Below are 21,194 nucleotides of genomic sequence, written 5' to 3'. Positions count from 1 at the left end.
CCAATAATAGCTGCAGAAAGCCAATGATATACAGTAATATACATGTCATTGAAAAATATGAATTGGAAAGCCATAAGCATACATAATCCCCCCATAATACACTCATAAACTGAAAAAAATTACATTGTAATAATTAAATAATTCCCCTTTTCATCCATAATAAAATTTCCCTTTCTAACCACAAGAAATGAGACAGATTGTTTTTTCTGCACACACATGCATGCAAAAACGCAAAAAAAACCCAACAATTTAAAATAAAACTTAAGAAAAAAAATAAATACAGCAATTTCATGATATGCTCCACAATGCAGGCATAAGGACTTTGAACTTGTGACTGGTATAAATTAGCACTATATTTATCACTGTGTGACTTTGAACTTGTGACTTGTATAAATTAGCTCGATTATTATCACTGTCTATCCTGTTGTTCTCGTTGAAGCCTTTCTATAACCAGATTTGTCTCCCTTACCCCTTTGTTGTCACCGCTTTGTTGCAGGGCGTTCCTAAGATTTGCCCAGAATGGAATCATGTCTGGCTTTACCTGTGCCCTGTAAATTGATCAAATTAATAAGATACTTAATACTGTGAATTTCTAATTATACGCAAGGAATTGTTTAAATTATCACATCATTATGCATGAAGCATCGCTCGAGAAATAAAATTACTCTGTTATTTTTTTTTTGGCACTGAAATCCATGTAAATTCTTTTGATCAATCTTCCATTTGTGAAAAATTATTCTCGCACTTTGATGCTGAACAGCCATTTTGCGATAATAAGTACTTGCGAAAAATAAGGAATCTACAGTAGTTAATGTCCATTTAAAACCCTCAACAATTTCTCATTTCTCATGTTAAAGATAGAAAATGGTAACTGCCCGTATGAAAGTTCAAGGCGGAATAGGCAAGGCTTGGGCACGGCTACGACATGGAATCCGCATGGGATTTTAAAAAGCCGCACGGGTTCTGTATGTCCAAGACATGGACATGGCTTCCGTGTCTGAAAGTTAGGAATCCTCACTCACAGAAACCCGTGTGGAGGCAGGGAATCCATGTCCCAGGAAGACGGTTTTTAACTTAGGCGGGTTTTCATTATACTATTGATATCTCACAGCTTTTTACTGAGCATGGTCAATCATAACTTCCTTCATTTGAATATTAAATTGGAGGGATTCATGATCATGAGCTAAGTCAATGTGTCTTATTTGCTCTATTTAAAGGATATTTAACTAAACAAATGTCAGTTGGAATTATAATATTTATGTCAGTCTGGGATAATTTCTTCATTTTTGAACTAAATGCACTAAGTGTTATCTAGAATAAATAAGTCGATTTTTCAATTTCATGCATGATCTCCTTTATAGTATATATTTTATGTGACATCACTGTGCTAGTGAAAGTTTTATTTAAAGTAAATTCTTTCTCAGATTGTGCAGAATTAGCTACTAGATTAATTTACAATTGAATAATTTGTATACATTATCATTAAAATCTTAATTAAAAACTAGCATGGATTGTAACTGATAAATTTAATTAATCCTTGACAGAAAGTAAATGGACACATTCATACAAGATTTTTAACTTTTCAAATTCTAAAGCTAAGCATAATGATAATGTAAAGCATTGTGAAGTTTAATGGTTTCAGTCACCATTTTTGCATCCACAGTTACATCAGGAGATTCTCTAAAGGCCACGACCTAGATTTAAACAAATGCACAGATCCCGTGAATCCTTATATGGTATACAGCATTGCTTTTTAGCTCACCTGAGCCAAAGGCTCAAGTGACCTTTTCTGATCAAAATTTGTCCATTGTCTGTCGTCGTTGTAGTCGTTGTCGTCGTCCTAAACTTTTCACATTTTCGACTTCTTCTCAAGAACCGCTGGGCCAATTTCAATCAAACTTTGCACAAAGTACCGGGTATCCTTGTGTGAAGGGGATTCAAGTTTGTTCAAATAAAGGGCTACGCCCTATTCCAAGGGGAGATAATTATTAATTGGAGAAAAATTCATGGCATTTAAAAAAAAATCTTCTTCTTAAGAACCACTGGGCCAGAAAAGATGGAACTCATGTGAAATCATCCTCAGGTAGTGTAGATTTAAGTTTGTTCAAATCATGACCCCCGGGGCTAGGGTGGGGCCAAGATGGCCAACCCAAGTTTTACATAGAAATATATAGGAAAAATCTTTAAAAATCTTCTCCTCAAGAACCACTGGGCCAGGAAAGATGAAACTCATGTGGAATCATCTTCAGGTAGTGTAGATTCAAGTTTGTTCACATCATGATCCCCGGGGCTAGGGTGGGGCCAAAATCGTTGACCCAAGTTTTACATAGGGATATATAGGGAATCCTTTAAAAAATTTCTTTTCAAGTATACTACAAATCTATGATTAGTGATATTTATATGGAATCATCCTCAGGTAGTGTAGATTCTAGTTTGTTCAAATGATGAATGCCGGGGTTGGTTGGTTAAATTCATGTGCGATGTGCTCAGATGAGCGCTGTGGCCCCTGGGCTTCTTGTTTGACACAGGTTTCTAAAAAACCGTGTCTACATGTATGGAAAAGGACACGGGTTTCAGACACTGATTTACAGAATCCGTGAGTCCATATATGGAAACAAGCACAGCTTTCTGACACGGGTTTTGGAAAACCGTTTGATCTCATTTAAATATATCGGCCTATATCCTGTGCCGTGTCCGTGCATCGACCACTTATAGGCCCGGCTTACCATACATACTTTCATAGGAGCACGGAATGCTAAAGCACGAGTTTCTGGAGACGGAATCTGTGCCTGAGCCGTGTCTAAGCCCCCCGGACTGTTTCGTACGGGCAAGAAATTGAAAATTTCAAAAACAATTCTGCCAATTTCATAGAAGGTGAAATTTTTAATCATTTCTAGCATTATCTAATTTCATTAGAGGTACCTTTTTGACACTTATTTTCCCTACCTTTCTGAACATTTGTGCTGCCTCTTTAAACCTCTGTTTTCTCATAAGGAAGTCTCCATATGTAGCATGTACGTCCCACAATTTGGGATTCATCTCTAAACAAACCTTCAGTTTTTCTTCTGCTTTTTTATCGTCATTCTTCTGTTAAAGAACAGATAGCTCAGTGATTACAAATGGAGAGGGTTATAAAATATAGACTATAGTTATGCCTACCGCTAAACAATTAATGTATTTATTACATAATATAATATGTTCAAATCAAATCGATTTTAAATTGACTGGTTCTACAGGCACCTGAATTTTTATCAAATCAATCATATGCTCAGTTTGAAGCCAAATATAAAAAATTCTACCTCCTCTATATAGAGGGGATAGAATTTTTCAATATTTAGCTTACTAGTACTGAGTGTCTGATTGATAAAAATTTAGGTGTCTTTGCTGGTTCTAATCTCTTGCAATACATGTAAGTGTTTTTTTAAAACTCAAATTATAAATACTGATAAATCAAATTTTATAAATTAACTGTAAAATCTCAAATTTTCGTGGTTTGAGGAAAAAACTCTTGGTTCATGGGGATTTGATTTTGTGGATGGAAAACTTTTTAGTACTTATGCCTGTCAAAGTTTTACATTTCCTGAAGGAACTGAGCTTGTGGTTCTCTTCATACCTCGAAAACAACGAAATAAACCCCCACGAAAATCTGTGATTTCACAATAAACAAGAGCAAAACTTGTCATGGTCTTGTGTGATTATACCTGCACATGAAACAAAGTTCTTGTAAAGAATGAGATTTACAATACATGTAGTTTGATTCAGCTTTCAGAGCAAAAACAAATAAAATTTTAAAATAAAAAATACCCTAGCTATTCTCAGCAAAACTGTCATTGCAGAGGTCAACACTAAAGATTTGATTATAGCATTAGATTCTTGGGTTAATTTTGCACTCAAGATAGATTTTCAATCCCAAAATGCCTTGGATACAGACCGATTTGTTTTCAACGTAAAAAGAATTTCACATTCATAAATGCTTAGATAAACAAAATGTTTTATCAAAGGATTTTGTTGTGCTTTTTAGCTAACCTGAATGTACATCTTGGCTTTGTTCAGGTGAGCTATAAGGAAGTGGGGGTCTTTGTCTATGGCCTGCTGGGTAAATTTTATTCCTTCATCAACCCTCCCTGTGTCAGAAAAAGCCTGTCCTAACTTCATCAGTTCTTCTGTACTCTCTACAAATACAAAGGGGGATAAAACACGTAATACAGAAATCCTACACCTGACTTATATCCTCATGACCTTTCATCTTTTCTATACTCTATACTGGAGAAAACGTGTAAACTTGTATATGAAATATTATTATTCTTACTTATATGTAAATTCTATGATATATTTTGGTTGAACTGTCCATGTTTGATATTTACTGTATACAGTGAAAAGTTCAGCGACACAATGTACAAGATTTGCCACTGGCGTGTTCACTTCTACAACTTAGTGCAAGTTCTGGACACAGGTACTTGTATATTACCCCTACCTTGATTTTTTTTTTACATTTTGTATTTATTACACTTCCTTTTCAAATATACGATGCGAAAAAATGAGTTAAAACTTCAGATAACCGTTCCGTACAAAAAATACCCCTATACATGTATACATGATAAGGGAGATCTCCCTAATAAATGTTAAAGGCTTTTTTAAAAACAGATTGTCAATGGTACACATCAGTAAAAGGGTTTTAACATCCTTTTTCTAAAATAAGTGCATGGGGGGGGGGGGGTAGGGGGGTGAGGAAGGTCAAAATATCTCAGAGAGCAAAAATAATGATATAACAATATAAAAGAATGATTTGTGGTCGCACAATCGACTACGTTTTTTCAAATATTTCTACATATCACCAAAAAAGAGTTAAACGAAATATCAAATGCGGAAATTACTTTTAATGTGTTGATTTTTTAAAAATCCATTAAGTTTATATTTTGGGACATTCAGTTCAATTACGGACAAAACTCAAAAACTGTCCAATGATATTTCCCCTATGAATTGTAACACCATCTTCCAGTCATTACTTGATTAGGCCCCTATTACATGTAACTGGAACACCATCTTCCAGTCATTACTTGATTAGGCCCCTATTATATTAAAAAGATCTCAGATGACGAATATTTCTATAAATTCAAAAATATTGGATCGATACGCAAACGTAAAAAAATTAAAAGTTGGAAATTGAAATACGATTTAACTTATAAACAATTTTGAAAACATGAAAACATAATTTTTATGGATCAGTAATATTACTCAAGAAAGACAACTATATCTATGACACCCTATATTTTAACCCTCCAGTCAGGTGAGGGCAAGCTTCCGCCATTTCTTATTATCTGGATTCTTAATTGGACATACATAAATTGGTATTGCCTATTATAATGTATTGTTATATACTGAAATTATTGATTCATAACTTAATTAAGTTATTGTATAATTTACAATGCATAACATTCCTATAAAATAAACTATAGGCAGGTACGTGTATAATGATTTATTTAGATACTGGGTGAAAAGGTACAAGGGTGTAATCCTTTAACACCCTTAGGTTGAAATTAAACTTTTTAAAATTAAAAATCGGTATCACCATAAGCAATTTAAGTTTTAAGGTAACAATTTTAATAAATCAGGACATTTAAATTTGTGAGATTATGAAACATAGAGTAGATATAATATTTACTTTCGTTTTCGACCAAAGATATTTATATGGGCATTGAGAGCCATAATCAATGTCATATCATTCAAATTTTAGATTTGGACATGGATCCCAGCAGCAGTGCCCAGGATGTGATCAGATGTGACCTTTGTGAGACAGCTATAGTACAGATGTACTGTGATTTCTGTCATGTCAACCTCTGTAAACCCTGTATTGGAGAACACATTGCTGATGACTATAGCAAACATCAAATTGTCCAAATTCAGCAAAGGAAATCCACCTTAATTTATCCACAGTGCAATACACATGAAACAAAAAGATGTAAATTTCAGTGTGAAGAATGCAACACATCTGTGTGTTCTTTATGCATTATAACTGATACACATAAGGGACATACCATTTCAACTCTTTTGGATATTTTTAATTCAAAGAGAGAAGTAATTAGAAAAGATACTGAAGAGTTAGAACAAATAATTTCTCCTACGTATGAAGAAATCACAACGGATATAGAAACTCAGATGGCTAATCTGGATGGAGAATATGCAAAACTTTCAACAGCAGTAACAAAACATGGAGAAGAATGGCACAAAGAAATCGACAACATTGTCAACAAACTGACAACAGAAATTGAAGAAGTAAAAAATAAACATTTAAGCATTCTGAAGAAACATTTAGATGAAATCAATCAGATTATATATCAAATTGAGCAAACTTTGCTTCAGTTAAATAGAATAAATGAATCAAATGAAGTGTCTTTGACAATGGAATACAGTTCTAAAAGCGAAGAATTAAGCAGACTACCGCCTAAAGTTAAGATATCACTGCCTGTGTTCAGTCCAAAGGCTAAAGATACAGAACATCTTTATAAATTGTTAGGATCTTTAACAGAATTAACTATGAAAACAGAAGAAAATGGCTACAAACTGAAGAAACCAGAGACAACAACCAGAGAACTGCTTGAAGAACCAGAACTTTTCACCACTATAGATACTGGGTATGAAAACCTCCGTAATGTTGCCTGTCTTAGTGAAGAAGAAATTTGGACAAGTGCACTTGTTGGTGATATGAAATGCTTCAACATTCAAAGCTTACTCATTAAGACAATCAAAACAAAATCAGGGGAATGGCCAAATGACATAGCAGTGACATGTGATGGGGATCTAGTGTACTCTGATGGGACAACAGGGACTGTGAATAAAGTGAAGAATGGACAGATAGAGGAGATGATCAGACTACAGGGCTGGGTACCAGTTAATCTTTGTGTCACCTCCTCTGGTGATCTCCTGGTTACCATGTACATTGATGATAAAACACACTCCAAAGTTGTTCGTTACTCAGGATCCACACAGAAACAAACAATCCAGTTTGATGAGGAGGGTAAACCTCTGTATTCAGGAAATACCAATATTAAGTACATCAGTGAGAACAAAAACCTAGATATCTGTGTGGCTGACGGTGAAGCTGGTGCTGTAGTGGTGGTCAATCAGGCTGGAAAACTCCGATTTAGATACAGTAGTCATCCTTTTCCTACAAAAAACGAACCATTTCAACCTTTTGGCATCACAACAGACAGCCAGAGTCAGATCCTGACAGCAGACTTCAATAACCACTGTATCCACATCCTTGACCAGGACGGACAGTTCCTCTGTTATATAGATAACTGTGGTCTGAAGAATCCATTTGGTTTATGTGTGGACAAAAACAACAACTTGTTTGTTGCTGAGTGGAGTGGAAAGCTTAAGAAAATTAAATATCTTGGATAGACATGTATTTAAGGAATCACTGTCTAGTTAGGAGACTATGCCAGGGCATCAACAATAGTGGGAAACATGGGATAATTTGCATTATAACAAGCGAAGTCCCTTACTAACTAGACAGTGATTCCTTTATTCCTTATATGTCCATTTTTACTTGAAAGAACAAATCTGAAAATAAATCGAAATACCATCCAATTAAGTAGATTTGAAATGCACCAGGCCCCATGACGTCAAGTTTTACTATAAAAAAAGTCCCGTAAAAACATTTTTCCCCACAAAACACTGCCCACAAAGATACTTTTTTGAAGTATTTGACCTCCAAGTCAACATTGACATATGTCGTGCACAGACATGTAGCAAATGACTTTGCAGTGGCGGATCCAGAGGGGGGGGGGGGGGGTTATCTTTGCAACCCCCCCCCCCCCCCCTTGGATTTGCAAAAAAGAAAGAGAAATAGGAAAGTTCCATTTTTTTGTTGTGTTTTTACTATAGAAAATATTAAATGAAAGGCTAATGTTGTAATATATAAAGAAATTCGGTTGTAAAAACAAAATAAAACCCCCTCCCTTTACAAAAGAGGATTTTCAGGTTCACATTTATTTTCCTTTCTTTTTCAAAAACTTTCTGGTAATGTATACAAGTACTTTTCCCCAGATTGATCAACGTCCCACTTTCAAAAACCACACTCCACCCTGTATCGATATTTTATTGAGTTATTTAACTATATATATGTGTACAACGTACGTTTTAACTCTTTTCGCCTTCAATCCCCCTTTTGAAAAATTTCTGGATCCGCGCCTGTTTTGGTCAACCATGAGTTAAAATATTTAGGCACCCTCACAACGTCAAGACCCTGAGTTAATATCAATATGATTCCGTTGGACAAACGACACTATGTGAACTGAGTCAGCTAGACCCCAGGTATAACAAGGGTAGTCCTTGAAACTTCAAAAACAATTGTATCGATCAAAACACAAAATTAATCTTATTAACTCCCAATCATTCAGTCTTTGACATGACAAAACTAAAACATTTCATGTCAATCCATTTTATTTGTAAGTAATAAATAACATTTAAAATTATTTGATCACTTTTGATTAACAATCAGGGACAAAGTATCACAGATATAACGTGGCAAAACGAGATCAAGTATTCAAAGAGAGATAACTCCAACACATTGAAAGGAGATAAATTGGAATGTTACAAAGTTGGGGATGTTGAATAAATTGAAGTATGTTTTTTAATAAGGATTTTTTTCTACTGTGTTATATGCATAAAATACAGATAACAGAATAAAGCAAGCTGGATCAAGAGGTCTGCAAATTTTGGTAAAAAATACGAAAACCGAATTTTTTTAATGCAATGAAATGTTGAATGTAAATATGATTTGGAGATGGAAATATGTGTTTTGTATAAAAATAAATTATATCTACATGTGATTCATTTGAACAAGAAAAAAACTGAATTAATAAAACTTGACGTAAAAAATTATATTATGCTAAGTTGTGTCACATTTTTATACAACTTCCAATATTTGCCTCTCATTTATTTCACACCAATTATAAAATGTAATAGCTGCAAAAAGCCAATGATATACATTTACATGTCATTTAAAAAAATGAATTGGAATGTAATAACCATACATAATCTCCCCATAAATACACTAATGAAATGAAAAAATAAAATCATGATGTAATACATAATTCCCCTTTCCATCCACTTTAAAATTCTTTCCCTTTCTAACCACAAGAAATGAGACAGATTTTTTTTCTCCCCACACACGCATGCAAAAACACAAAAAACAACAATTTAAAATAAAACTTAAGAAAAAAAAAAACAATTTCATGATTATGCTCCACAATGCAGGCATAAGGGCTTTGAACTTGTGACTTGTATAAATAAGCACTATTCTTATCACTGTGTGACTTTGAACTTGTGACTTTTATAAATTAGCACTATTCTAATCACTGTGTGACTTTGAACTTGTGACTTGTATAAATTAGCACTATTCTAATCACTGTGTGACTTTGAACTTGTGACTTGTATAAATTAGCACTTTTCTAATCACTGTGTGACTTTGAACTTGTGACTGGTCTAAATTAGCACTATTTTTTATCACTGTCTGTTCTGCTGTTCTCGTTGGAGTCTTTCTATAACCAGATTTGTCTCCCTTACTCCTTTGTTGTCACCACTTTGTTGCAGGGCATTTCTCAGATTTGCCCAGAACGGAATTATGTCTGGCTTTGCTTCTGTTCCCTGTAAATTAACAAAATTAATGTAATAATCGCCTAATTTCGAGAAGCATCGCTCGCAAAATAAAATTATTTTCTGTAATTTAGGGGAGGGGGGTGAAATCCATGTAAATTCTCTTGATCGACCTTCCATTCACGAAAAAAAATTATTCTCACACTTTGATGTTGAATAGCCATTTTGCGAAAATAAGTACTCGCCAAAAATAAGAAATCTACAGTAATTAATGACCATTTAAAATCCTCAACAATTTTTCATTTCTCATGTAAAAGAAAATGATTATCAAGAAATCGGAAATTTCTAAAACAATTTTGCCAATATCAGAAAAGGTGACGGGGAAATTTTTTAATCATTTCCAGCTTTGTCTATTATGACATTTAAGGTACCTGTTTTGATACCTATTTTTTCCTACCTTTCTAAACATCTGTGCTGCCTCTTTAAACCTCTGTTTTCTCATTAGGAAGTCTCCATACGTAGCGTGTATGTCCCACAACTTCGGATTCACCTCCAAACAAACCTTCAGTTTTCCCTCGGCTTTTTTATCTTCATTTTTCTGTAAAAAGAAACAGATTACCCATGATTATTAATGGAGAGGGCTTATATAGGCTACATGTAGCTAAGCCCGCTGCCAAATCCATTAATTTAACGTATTTATTACATAAAATATGCTCAAATCAAATCAATATAAATTGACTGGTGCTAATCTTTTCTAATTAGAATTTCCTCTACATGTATATACATGTACTGTAACATGCAAGGTATTTACTCAAAATAAAAATGCTACCAAATCAAATTTTATAGATAAACATTAGCAAAACTAATTTTCAATTACTGTCTCATAGTCTTGTGTGATCACACATGAAATAAAGTTCTTGAAAAGAATGAGATTTACAATACTGAGTAGTTTAATTCAGACTTTAGAGCAAAAGCAAATGAAATTTTAAAATTAAATACACTACATATAGCTATTTTCTGCAAAATTTTCATTGATGCCAATATTGAACAACTGTTAATAGCAATTTTTTCATGGTGGATTGCAGATGGTCATGATTTAAATTCAAACTGTTTAGGACACAGATTTGTTCTCAATGTAAAAATGAAATAATAATACAGTACCGACCGGACACAGGCAACCCAGGTTCGCTTCCCGGGTTCACTCGGGGTCCGCTTCGGGTTCGTTTTCAGAAATTTTGGGACCGCTCCGGGTGCGCTTTGGGTGCGCTCCGGGTTCGCTCCGCGTTCGCTCGGGGTCATATGTCCGCTAACAATTTTATTTTTAAACCGCTTTACGCACTGATGCGTGAAGCGGACCCCGTTTTAATCTCACCGCCAGTTAGCCCCGCCCCTTGTTTATTCGTATTGTGGATCGATCATTGTTGTTTTTGCGACGATGCTGACATGTACACTGTACATGTAAACAGTGATATAATGGAGAACATTGATAAATTTTCTAAAATTCAACTGTACATTCGACGAAGGTTTATATGTACATGAATAATTGATTTCATTGATTTTTCGATCCCGAGAAATTAATTTAACGGCCGGTTATAAGGCACTTATTATTCTTATTAATAAGTTATAACGAGAAAACAAAAAAGAAGAGGAAGGAAAGACTGTTGAATTGATTTTCAGTGTATCTAATGGTGTACAAGTGAAACTGACGAAAGAAATCTAAACTTAATACCTTTAAAATTCATGCTTTATGTAGTTTAAAAATACATTTGTTCGCATCTATAAATTACATGTAACCTTTTGTACATCTGATATATTTAGATTTCATTCATAGTAGTTACACATTAAAAGTTCCTAATAAATAATTACCGGACATTTTCTAAAAAAAAAATTACACTGTTTATAAGATTTTTTTCACGGTCAGAATTTTGGAGCGAGTATGATTTTTATAAAATTAAAGAAAAAGGCAAATAATAATTGTTCTCCTGACCCGATAAGAATATATCAATATAGGCCCCCTATTTCACACACACATTGTCTTTATAAAATTCTAATTATTTTATCAATGATTTCTCACTTTACCTGTTACAATAAATTACTGAAAATTTACATCAAAATTATTGATCTTCTTTAATCATGTTAATCTTCTTGATCTGCTTGGGCATGAAAAAAAATCGTATATGTGGAAATCTTCCTTCTGGATGCACAGATTGAAGTCATTCCGCCCTAATGGTATTAACAAACTGAATGACTTCACCAGAATAAACGTGAATTTAACGCAATTCCTGATGTTACAAAAAAAGATTATTCCTTCAATTTAGTGTAACCCTACAGTTAGTTTGCGTTACCAACCCTCGAACAACCCACATAACTACGTATTGCTTACGCCTTTATCAATATTTTTTCCTAATAATTAGTCCAAAACATTTCAATATATTTATATTCAATAAACAGATCATAACTCATATGTTAAAATATCCCTTCTATATTATATTTGTCAGATTATTCTTTGTCAAGTATAGTTACGCCATTTTGAAAGAATGAAACAATGTACGATGTAGAATGATTAATTCGTTCAATTATGGAAATCGCACTTCACCTGAGTTTACCCCGATAAACCAGACGTATTTCATAGCGGTCCGGATTTCTTTCTTTAATAGTGTATATTCATGTATTCATGTATAATTCTACGTGGAAAATTAAAACATAATAATTAATTGCCTTAATAAAAAAAAGAAAATAAAAATAAAAAAATACAACCTGGAGGATTAAAATAAATAAATATTAAATAATATTTTTATAATCATAATAGATTTACACAGCACATTCACACGTTTTGCTTTTATGTACAGGATTTGCATTTATATCGAATTAAATCAACACATTCGATCTTATATCCCAACCGTCGGATTAATATGTTATTTTGATTGGTTGATTCGCTGATTGGTTAATCGCTAATTCTGATTGACAGCTCTGTAAAGAAATACCGAACCTGCGTTCGCTCTCTGGGACCGCTACTGAATTTGGGGTTCGCTCTCTGGGTACGCTTTGTTTCGCTCGGGGTCCGCTACGGGTTCGCTTTTCCGCGAAGAATGCCGGGTATCGCTCGGGGTCAGCCCTAGCGGACCCCGATGAACCCTTGGATTCAGTAAAAATATATTTGCAACTCCGGGTTCGCTTTCTGTTAGGTTGTGTCTGGTCGGTACTGTATCTTGCATTCATAAATGCTTAGATTAACAAAATGCTCTAAGACTTTCTAAGGATCGATTTTGCTTCTGTTAAGCTAACCTGTATGTACATGTACATCTTGGCTTTGTTCAGGTGAGCTATAAGGAAGTGGGGGTCTTTGTCTATGGCCTGCTGGGTAAATTTTATTCCTACATCAACCCTCCCCGTGTCAGAATAAGCCTGTCCTAACTTCATCAGTACCTCTGTACTCTCTACAAACACAAAAGGAGAATATAACATACATGTAATACAGAAATCCTATATCCTGACTTCTACAGTGGTAAAATTTAATGATTGGGACAAGAAAGAAAAAAATCATTTTATAGCTTCATATGAGAGCTATGTAATGTTTGAAGCCATATGCTATATCAATATGCATTCTAAAACAATGCTGCTAATTATTTCTGCCAATTAAATTTTAGAGGCCAACTATTCTAACAAAAGATAACATTTTACATTAATTAATCAATAGGGAATGCAAAAACAAATATTGGAATTCAAAGAAAAACTATCATGGACTACATGTATCTACCAGGTAGAAGTTTATGGAGCTTCTGAAAAATTTGGATCCTCTCCTGCAGAAGTCGATCTCTGGTGGCACCAGGTGTAGCTTGTTCCAGATTCAGCTCTGTGAAAATCAGTATTTAGTCTTGAATATGTGCAAAAGTAAGAATTTATCCAAAACTAATTCAGTTCTGAGAGCCAACAAATTTGAATAAGAGGTCAATGGACCACAATAGGCTCATTTCAAGTCCTTGAAATAGCCCTAGCTGTCATCCTATAAGGAATTTTAATTCCCATGAATTTTTATATTTATGTTATGAATTATTATGTGCACTGATTAACTGACCTTTGTAGAAGAGTTTTTCAGTTTCTATGGAAGCCTCTTTCTTCTGTATTCCAATAGCTACTGTGTCTCCCAGGTTAATAGTGCCATGGTAGGTTCCCCCTGGCTATAACAGAAAAAATATAATAAAACTTTGCTACAAATTGAATCGAAAGTTTGTTAAAGAGGAACATAAAATTTCACATGAATAAAGAATCTTATACTGTAGATTCCTTATTTTTAACGAGTACTTATTATCGCAAATGGGCTCTTTAACGGCGAATCGCGAGAATGATAATTCGTGAATGGACGGTTGATCGAGAGATTTTCCACAGATTTCATCATAAAACTGAATAAAGGCGAGTAATTTTATTTCGTGTGTGCCACTTCTCGCGAAGTTACGCGATAATTAATTTCACGCGTATATTTAGGAATCACACGACACAGTTTAATACTGATTTGTTTGAGTTTGAGTACTTTACATGCTTTGGTGAATTTACTGACAACAACTCAGAACTCGACTTTCAGTAATTAATTTTTAAAGATTTTTTTTTTGAATTTTCATTACATAAAATACCTTGATCAAGGTATTTTAAATACCTCGATAAAGCTATATAGCTTTATCAATTAAGCTATATACATGTACCTTTATCGAGGTATTGTGCTGGGCCTGTTAAATGCAACGCATTGCAAATAATAGGATATAGCCTTAATATTACTCAAGAAAGATAACTATATTATATGACATCCTATATTTTAACCTTCCAGTCAGGTGATATCAAGCTTCCGCCATTTCTTATTTTCTGGATTCTTATTTGGACATACATAAATTGGTATTGCCTATTATAATGTACAAGTATTGTTATACATCTGAACTTATTTGATTTAACTTAAGTTATTGTATAAATTACAATGCATAACATTTCTATAAAATAAACTAGGCAGGTACATAATGGATTACTGAGTATTTAGATACTGGGTGAAAAGGTACATGGGTGTTATTCTTTAACACCTTTAGGTTGAAATTAAACTTTTAAATAAAAATCGGTATCACCATAAGCAATTTAAGTTTTAAGGAAACAATTTCAATATATCAGGACATTTTGATTTGTGAGATTATGAAATATAGAGAAGATATAATATTTGCTTTCGTTTTCGACCAAAGATATTTATATAGGCATTGGGAGCCATAATCAATGTCATATCATTCAAATTTTAGATTTGGACATGGATCCCAGCAGAAGTGCCCAGGATGTGATCAGATGTGACTTATGCGAGACAGCTATAGTACAGATGTACTGTGATTTCTGTCATGTCAACCTCTGTAAACCCTGCATTGGAGAACACATTGCTGATGACTATAGCAAACATCAAATTGTCCAAATTCAGCAAAGGAAATCCACCTTAATTTATCCACAGTGCAAAACACATGAAACAGATAGATGTAAACTTCAGTGTGAAGAATGCAACACATCTGTGTGTTCTTTATGCATTATAACTGATACACATAAGGGACATACCATTACAACTATTTTGGATATCTTTAATTCAAAGAGAGAACTCATAGGGAAAGATACTGAAGACTTAGAACAAATAATTTCTCCAACTTATGAAGAAATTGCCTCTGATATAGAAGCCTAGATTACTAATCTGGATGGAAAATATGGAAAACTTTCAACGGCAGTGAAACACAATGGAGAAGAATGGCACAAAGAAATTGACAACATTGTCAACAAACTGACAACAGAAATTGAGGAAGTAAAAAATAAACATTTAAGCATTCTGAAGAAACATTTAGATGAAATTAAGCAGATTATATATCAAATTGAGCAAACTTTGCTTCAGTTAAATAGAATAGATGAATCAAATGAAGTGTCCATGACTATGGAATACAGTTCTAAAATCGAAGAATTAAGCAGACTTCCGCCTAAAGTTAAGATATCACTGCCTGTGTTCAGTCCAAAGGCTAAAAATACAGAACATCTTTTTACATTGTTTGGATCTTTAACACAATTAGCTACCAAAACAGAAGAAAATGGCTACAAACTGAAGAAACCACAGACACCAACCAGAGGACTGCTTGAAGAACCAGAACTTATAACAACAATAATTACTGGTTATGAAAAACTTCGCAGTGTCACCTGTCTCAGTGAAGAAGAAATCTGGACAAGTGGAGCAGTCGATGGTATGAAATGTTTCAACATTCAAGGTTCACTCATCAAGACAATCAAAACAAAATCAGGGAAATGTCCAAATGATATAGCAGTGACAAGTGATGGGGATCTATTGTACACTGACTGGGAAACAAGGACTGTGAATAAAGTAAAGAATGGACAGACAGAGGAGATGATCAGACTACAGGGCTGGAGACCTTTACAACTCTGTGTCACCTCCTCTGGTGATCTCCTGGTTAATATGTGCAGTGATGATAAAACACAATCCAAAGTTGTCCGTTACTCAGGCTCCACTGAGAAACAAACAATCCAGTTTGATGAGGGGGGTAAACCTCTGTATTCAGGAAACAGCTTCTTTAAGTACATCAATGAGAACAGAAACCTGGATATTTGTGTGGCTGACAATGGAGCTGGTGCTGTGGTAGTGGTTAACCAGACTGGTAAACTCCGATTTAGATCCACTGGTCATCCTTCTGTTACAAAAAACAAACCTTTTCAACCCTTTGGCATCACAACAGACAGCCAGAGTCAGATCCTGATAGCAGACTTTAATAACAACTGTATCCACATACTAGACCAGGATGGACAGTTCCTCCGTTATATTGATAACTGTGATCTGAAGGATCCATATGGTTTATGCGTGGACAAAAATAACTGTTTGTTTGTTGCTGAGTGGAGAGGAAAGCTTAAGAAAATTAAATATCTTAGATAGACATGCATTTAAGGAGTCACTGTGTAGTTAGGAGAGTATGCCAGGGCATCAACAATAGTGGGAAACATGGGATAATTTGCATAACGGGCGAAGCTAAAATTATCCCATGTTTCCTGCTATTGTTGATGTCACTGGCATAGTCTCCTCACTAGACAGGGATTCCTGATATTTCCATTTTTACTTGAAATAAAAAATAAATCAAAATACCGTCTAATTTAGTAGATTTGAAATGCACAAGGCCCCGTGACATCAAATTTTACTATATAAAAATAGTCCCATAAAAACACGGAACAAATTTATGGATTATTTAGTATTTTTTCCACAAAAAAAAAAAACATTGCCCACAAAGATACTTTTTTGAAGTATTTGACCTCCAAGTCAACATTGACATATGTCATGCACATACATGTAGCAAATGACTTTGGTCAAGCATGAGTTAAAATGTTTAGGCACCCTCACAACATCAAGACCCTGAGTCAACATCAATATGATCCCGTTGGACAAACGACACTGTGTGAACTGAGTCAGGACCCCGGGTATAACAAGGGTAGTCGTTGAAACTTCAAAATCAAAACTCAAAATTACTTATTAACTCCCATTCACTCAGTCTGGGACATGACAAATCTAACACATTTAATGTTAATCTATTTTTATTTGTGAGTAATATATAACATTTATAATTATTTCATCACTTTTTATTAACAATCAGGGACAAAGTATCACAGATATAACGAGGCAAAACGAGATCACAAATATTCAAAGAGAGATAACTCCAACACATTGAAAGGAGATAATTGGAATGTTACAAAGTTGGGGAAGTTGAACAAAATGCAGTTTAATAAAGATTTTTTTCTACTGTGTTAAATGCATAAAATACAGATAACAGAATGAATTAAACTGGATCAAGAGGTCTGCAAATTTTGGTTAAAAAAAACCCATGAAAACAGATTTTTTAATGCAAATATGATTTAATTTTGGAGATGGAAATATGTGTATTTATATAAAAATAAATTAATCTATTATGTGAACCTTTTGAACAAGAAAAAAATTGAATTAATAAAACTTGACATAAAAAATTATTTTATGCTAAGTTGTGTCACATTTTTATAAAAAGTACTAACAATATTTAAATTGTCTCTCATTCATTTCACACCAATGATAATAGCTGCAGAAAGCCAATGATATAAAATACAATGTGAAAAATATGAATTGGAATGCCATATTAATCGTACATAATCTCCCCATAAATACACTCATAAACTGAAAAAAATTACATAGTAATAATTAAATTATTCCCATTTCCATCCATAATAAAATTTCCCTTTCTAACACAACAAATTTCATGATATGCTCCACAATGAAGGCACAAGGACTTTGAACTTGTGACTGGTATAAATTAGCACTATATTCTAATCACTGTGTGACTTTGAACTAGTGACTGGTATAAATTTAGCACTATTTTTATCACTGTCTGTCCTGCTGTTCTCGTTGAAGCCTTTCTATAACCAGATTTGTCTCCCTTACCCCTTTGCTGTTACCGCTTTGTTGCAGGGCGTTCCTAAGATTTGCACAGAATGGAATCATGTCTGGCTTTACCTGTGTTCCCTGTAAATTGATCAAATTAATAAGATACATAATACTGTGAATTTCTAATTATACGCAAGGAATTTTAAAAATTATTACATCATTTTGCATGAAGCATCGCTCGCAAAATAAAATTACTCTGTTATTTTTTTTTGGCACTGAAATCCATGTAAATTCTTTTGATCAATCTTCCATTTGTGAAAAATTATTCTCGCACTTTGATGTTGAATAGCCATTTTGCGATAATAAGTACTTGCGAAAAATAAGGAATTTAAGTAGTTAATGTCCATTTAAAATCCTCAACAATTTCTCATGTATAAGATAGAAAATGATAGTCAAGAAATCGGAAATTTCAAAAAACAATTTTGCCAATTTCAGAGATTTTTTAGGTGAAAATTTTAATCATTTCTAGCATTGTCTAATGATATTAAAGGTAGCTGTTTTGGTACTTATTTTTTCTTACCTTTCTAAACATTTGTGCTGCCTCTTTAAACCCCTGTTTTCTCATTAGGAAGTCTCCATATGTAGCATGTACGTCCCAAAATTTGGGATTCATCTCCAAACAAACCTTCAGCTTTTCTGTCAATAAAAATAAACAAAACAACTTCGTTATAATCCTGAATTTGCTATATCTGTGTTCTTACTAAACGAGTTTTGCTGTACACAGTAGATTTTATCAATTGTTATTCTACCTGTAATCTCCTGCAATTAAAATTTCATTTATATACAAGTACATGTAAGATATTTATACCTAAAATAGAAAATATTGTCAAATCAAATTTTATAAATTAAACAAGACAAAACTTGTTTTCAATTACTATCTCATGACCTTGTGCAATATTATACCTGCACATGAAACAAAGTTCTTGTAAAGAATGAGAATTACAATAGTTTAATTAATCTTTCAGAGCAAAAACGAATGAACTTTTAAAAATCAATTACACTAGCTATTTTCTACAAAATTTTATTGATGCTTGATGCCAATATTAAACAACTGTTTTTAATTCAAAATATTCAGGGCATAGATTTATTATCAATGTGAGAAAAAAATAAGCTAGCACTCATAAATGCTTAGATAAAGAAATTTCTCCTTCTTGAGAGTAAGCTGCTGTATAGCTAACCTGTATGTACATCTTGGCTATGTTAAGGTGAGCTATAAGGAAGTGGGGATCTTTATCTATGGCCTGCTGGGTAAATTTCATTCCTTCATCAACCCTCCTTGTGTCAGAATAAGCCTGTCCTAACTTCATCAGTACCTCTGTACTCTCTACAAATACACAAGCAGAATACAACTTGTAATATAGAATTCATGTCCTGAATTAGACAGTGCTATGTATGGAACAACAAAGATAAAATCACTTGATTAAGCTTCATTTGAGCTATTATGTTTGAAGCCATGCTGTATTAATCTGCATTCAAAACATTTCTGTTCTTTATTTCTGCCCAATTTAAGAGGCCGACTATTTAAAGATAATTTTTTTTACATTAAATAATCTATAGGGAATGCAGAAACAAATGTTGGAATTCAAAGAAAAAACATGATTATCTACCAGGTAGAAGTTTATGGAGTTTCTGAAAAATTTGGATCCTCTCCTGCAGAAGTCAATCTCTGCTGGCACCCGCTGTCGCTTGTACCAGATTCAGCTCTGTAAAAATCAATGTTAAGTTTTTGAAAATGTACAATAGTAAGTCCAAAACTAAAATCATAGGAGTTCGCGTACCTATCCATTTTGCCGTAATATTCGGTAAATAAAAAAGATACGTAATACATATAATAATAACACCCTTGTGTTATTATTATACGTACTGTAAATCACTTTTTATTCGCGAGAACTTTATTTTCGCGTAACTACGCGAAACAGTATGTTTGCGAAAATTTCATTCTCGCGTATAATAGAATTCCTTAAGATTATATAGAGCAATGACCACAATTCGTGAATATTATGTCTCGCTTATATAGAGTCAATGACTATCTCCCGACAATAAGGTGTCGCGAAAATTAAGTGATCTTCAGTATTACGTATTTTTTATGTAATGAAAATTGAATAAGAGGCCAATGGACCACAATAGGCTTAGTTCAGTTTCTTGAAATATAGCCCTGTCATCTTATATGGAATTTTTATTCCCATTAATTTGTATATAAATTTATGTAATGAATTATTATGTGTACTTATTTTTTTACCTTTGTAGAAGAGTTTTTCTGTCTCTATGGAAGCCTCTTTCTTCTGTATTCCAATAGCTACTGTGTCTCCCAGGTTAATAGTACCATGGTAGGTCCCCTCTGGCTAAAACACACAAAATACACTGAAAAATTTACTACAAATTGAATTGAAAGTTTGTTAAAAAGGAAAATAAATTTACAAATGAATAAAGAATCTTATATATTACAGTATAAACTATAACTTTGTGTCACATAAAATTCTCTGAAAGCAGTAAAACGCTGTTCAAACTCAGATATCCTGAACACCATGGCTATGTCAATTTAGTGATTTGGTATTCCTCCAGTCCTTTTTTTTATTTTAGACCAAATATCTCTTGCCTTCTTAATCATCTCAATGTTTGAACTCGGTCCCACTTAGTTTTAGATAACGAGGTTTGACTGTGAGTTAATTACCAGGTACAGTATTTCCCCTGCCTCCTAAACACACTCCATGGGTAGATCCTCCCCCGACAGGGAGGGGTAAATCCTGTCATACCACTCCATCTGGGTAAAGCCAAGGTACATGCCTGAAATCAGAGACAAAAAATTATATAAAAATTTATACAAAAGAAAAATAATAATTAGCTGGTAGTTAATTATGACATTAGATTATTTATAGACTAGCTAATGGGAAACAAACTATTTACTGCATTTAATAAATTTCGAAAATAAATTAAAAAGAACCCCATTAACTATCATTTTATTTTTCCATTAGATACAATTACTTAATATGCTTGTACAGCATAGGAAATATTATGAATGTATTTTAACAATACAGAAAATTCTCATCAAAAAGAATAGTTAGTTTCTATTTATAGGTTTTGCATTATCTTGAAATAATTAAAGTGTATGAAAATATTTTAAATATGTTTA

General features: G+C 33.5%; 2 protein-coding genes and 1 long non-coding RNA gene across 3 annotated transcripts; 1 reads left to right on the top strand and 2 right to left on the bottom strand.

Moving 5' to 3' along the window:
- Positions 1-50: 50 nt before the first annotated feature.
- Positions 51-4,246, bottom strand: LOC134263722 (uncharacterized). Its single transcript, XM_062746106.1, has 4 exons — positions 4,225-4,246; positions 4,027-4,172; positions 2,932-3,087; positions 51-535 (listed from the first exon to the last, which is right to left on the bottom strand). The coding sequence occupies exons 1-4, from the start codon at positions 4,244-4,246 to the stop codon at positions 410-412; spliced, it is 450 nt and encodes a 149-aa protein (XP_062602090.1). The 3' UTR covers positions 51-409.
- Positions 4,247-5,268: 1,022 nt separating this feature from the next.
- Positions 5,269-17,082, top strand: LOC134263724 (uncharacterized). The gene is given in 3 exon segments (XM_062746107.1): positions 5,269-5,348; positions 5,735-7,366; positions 14,871-17,082. Coding segments are annotated over 2 exon segments (3,291 nt in total). The 5' UTR covers positions 5,269-5,348; positions 5,735-5,742; the 3' UTR covers positions 16,538-17,082.
- LOC134263725 (uncharacterized) lies at positions 12,903-20,850 on the bottom strand. Its single transcript, XR_009991337.1, has 4 exons — positions 20,736-20,850; positions 20,304-20,406; positions 13,358-13,453; positions 12,903-13,037 (listed from the first exon to the last, which is right to left on the bottom strand). It is a non-coding gene; the product is annotated as an uncharacterized LOC134263725 (long non-coding RNA).
- Between the last annotated feature and the right edge of the window lie 344 nt (positions 20,851-21,194).

Source organism: Saccostrea cucullata, unplaced genomic scaffold (genome assembly GCF_032062105.1).
Source record: "Saccostrea cucullata isolate Sc308-1 unplaced genomic scaffold, CSIRO_AGI_Scuc_v1 ctg11300, whole genome shotgun sequence".
In the NCBI taxonomy this organism is placed as follows: domain Eukaryota; kingdom Metazoa; phylum Mollusca; class Bivalvia; order Ostreida; family Ostreidae; genus Saccostrea; species Saccostrea cuccullata.
The sequence above is the reverse complement of the archived record's forward strand: the minus strand, read 5'-3'. Positions and strand labels throughout refer to the sequence as shown.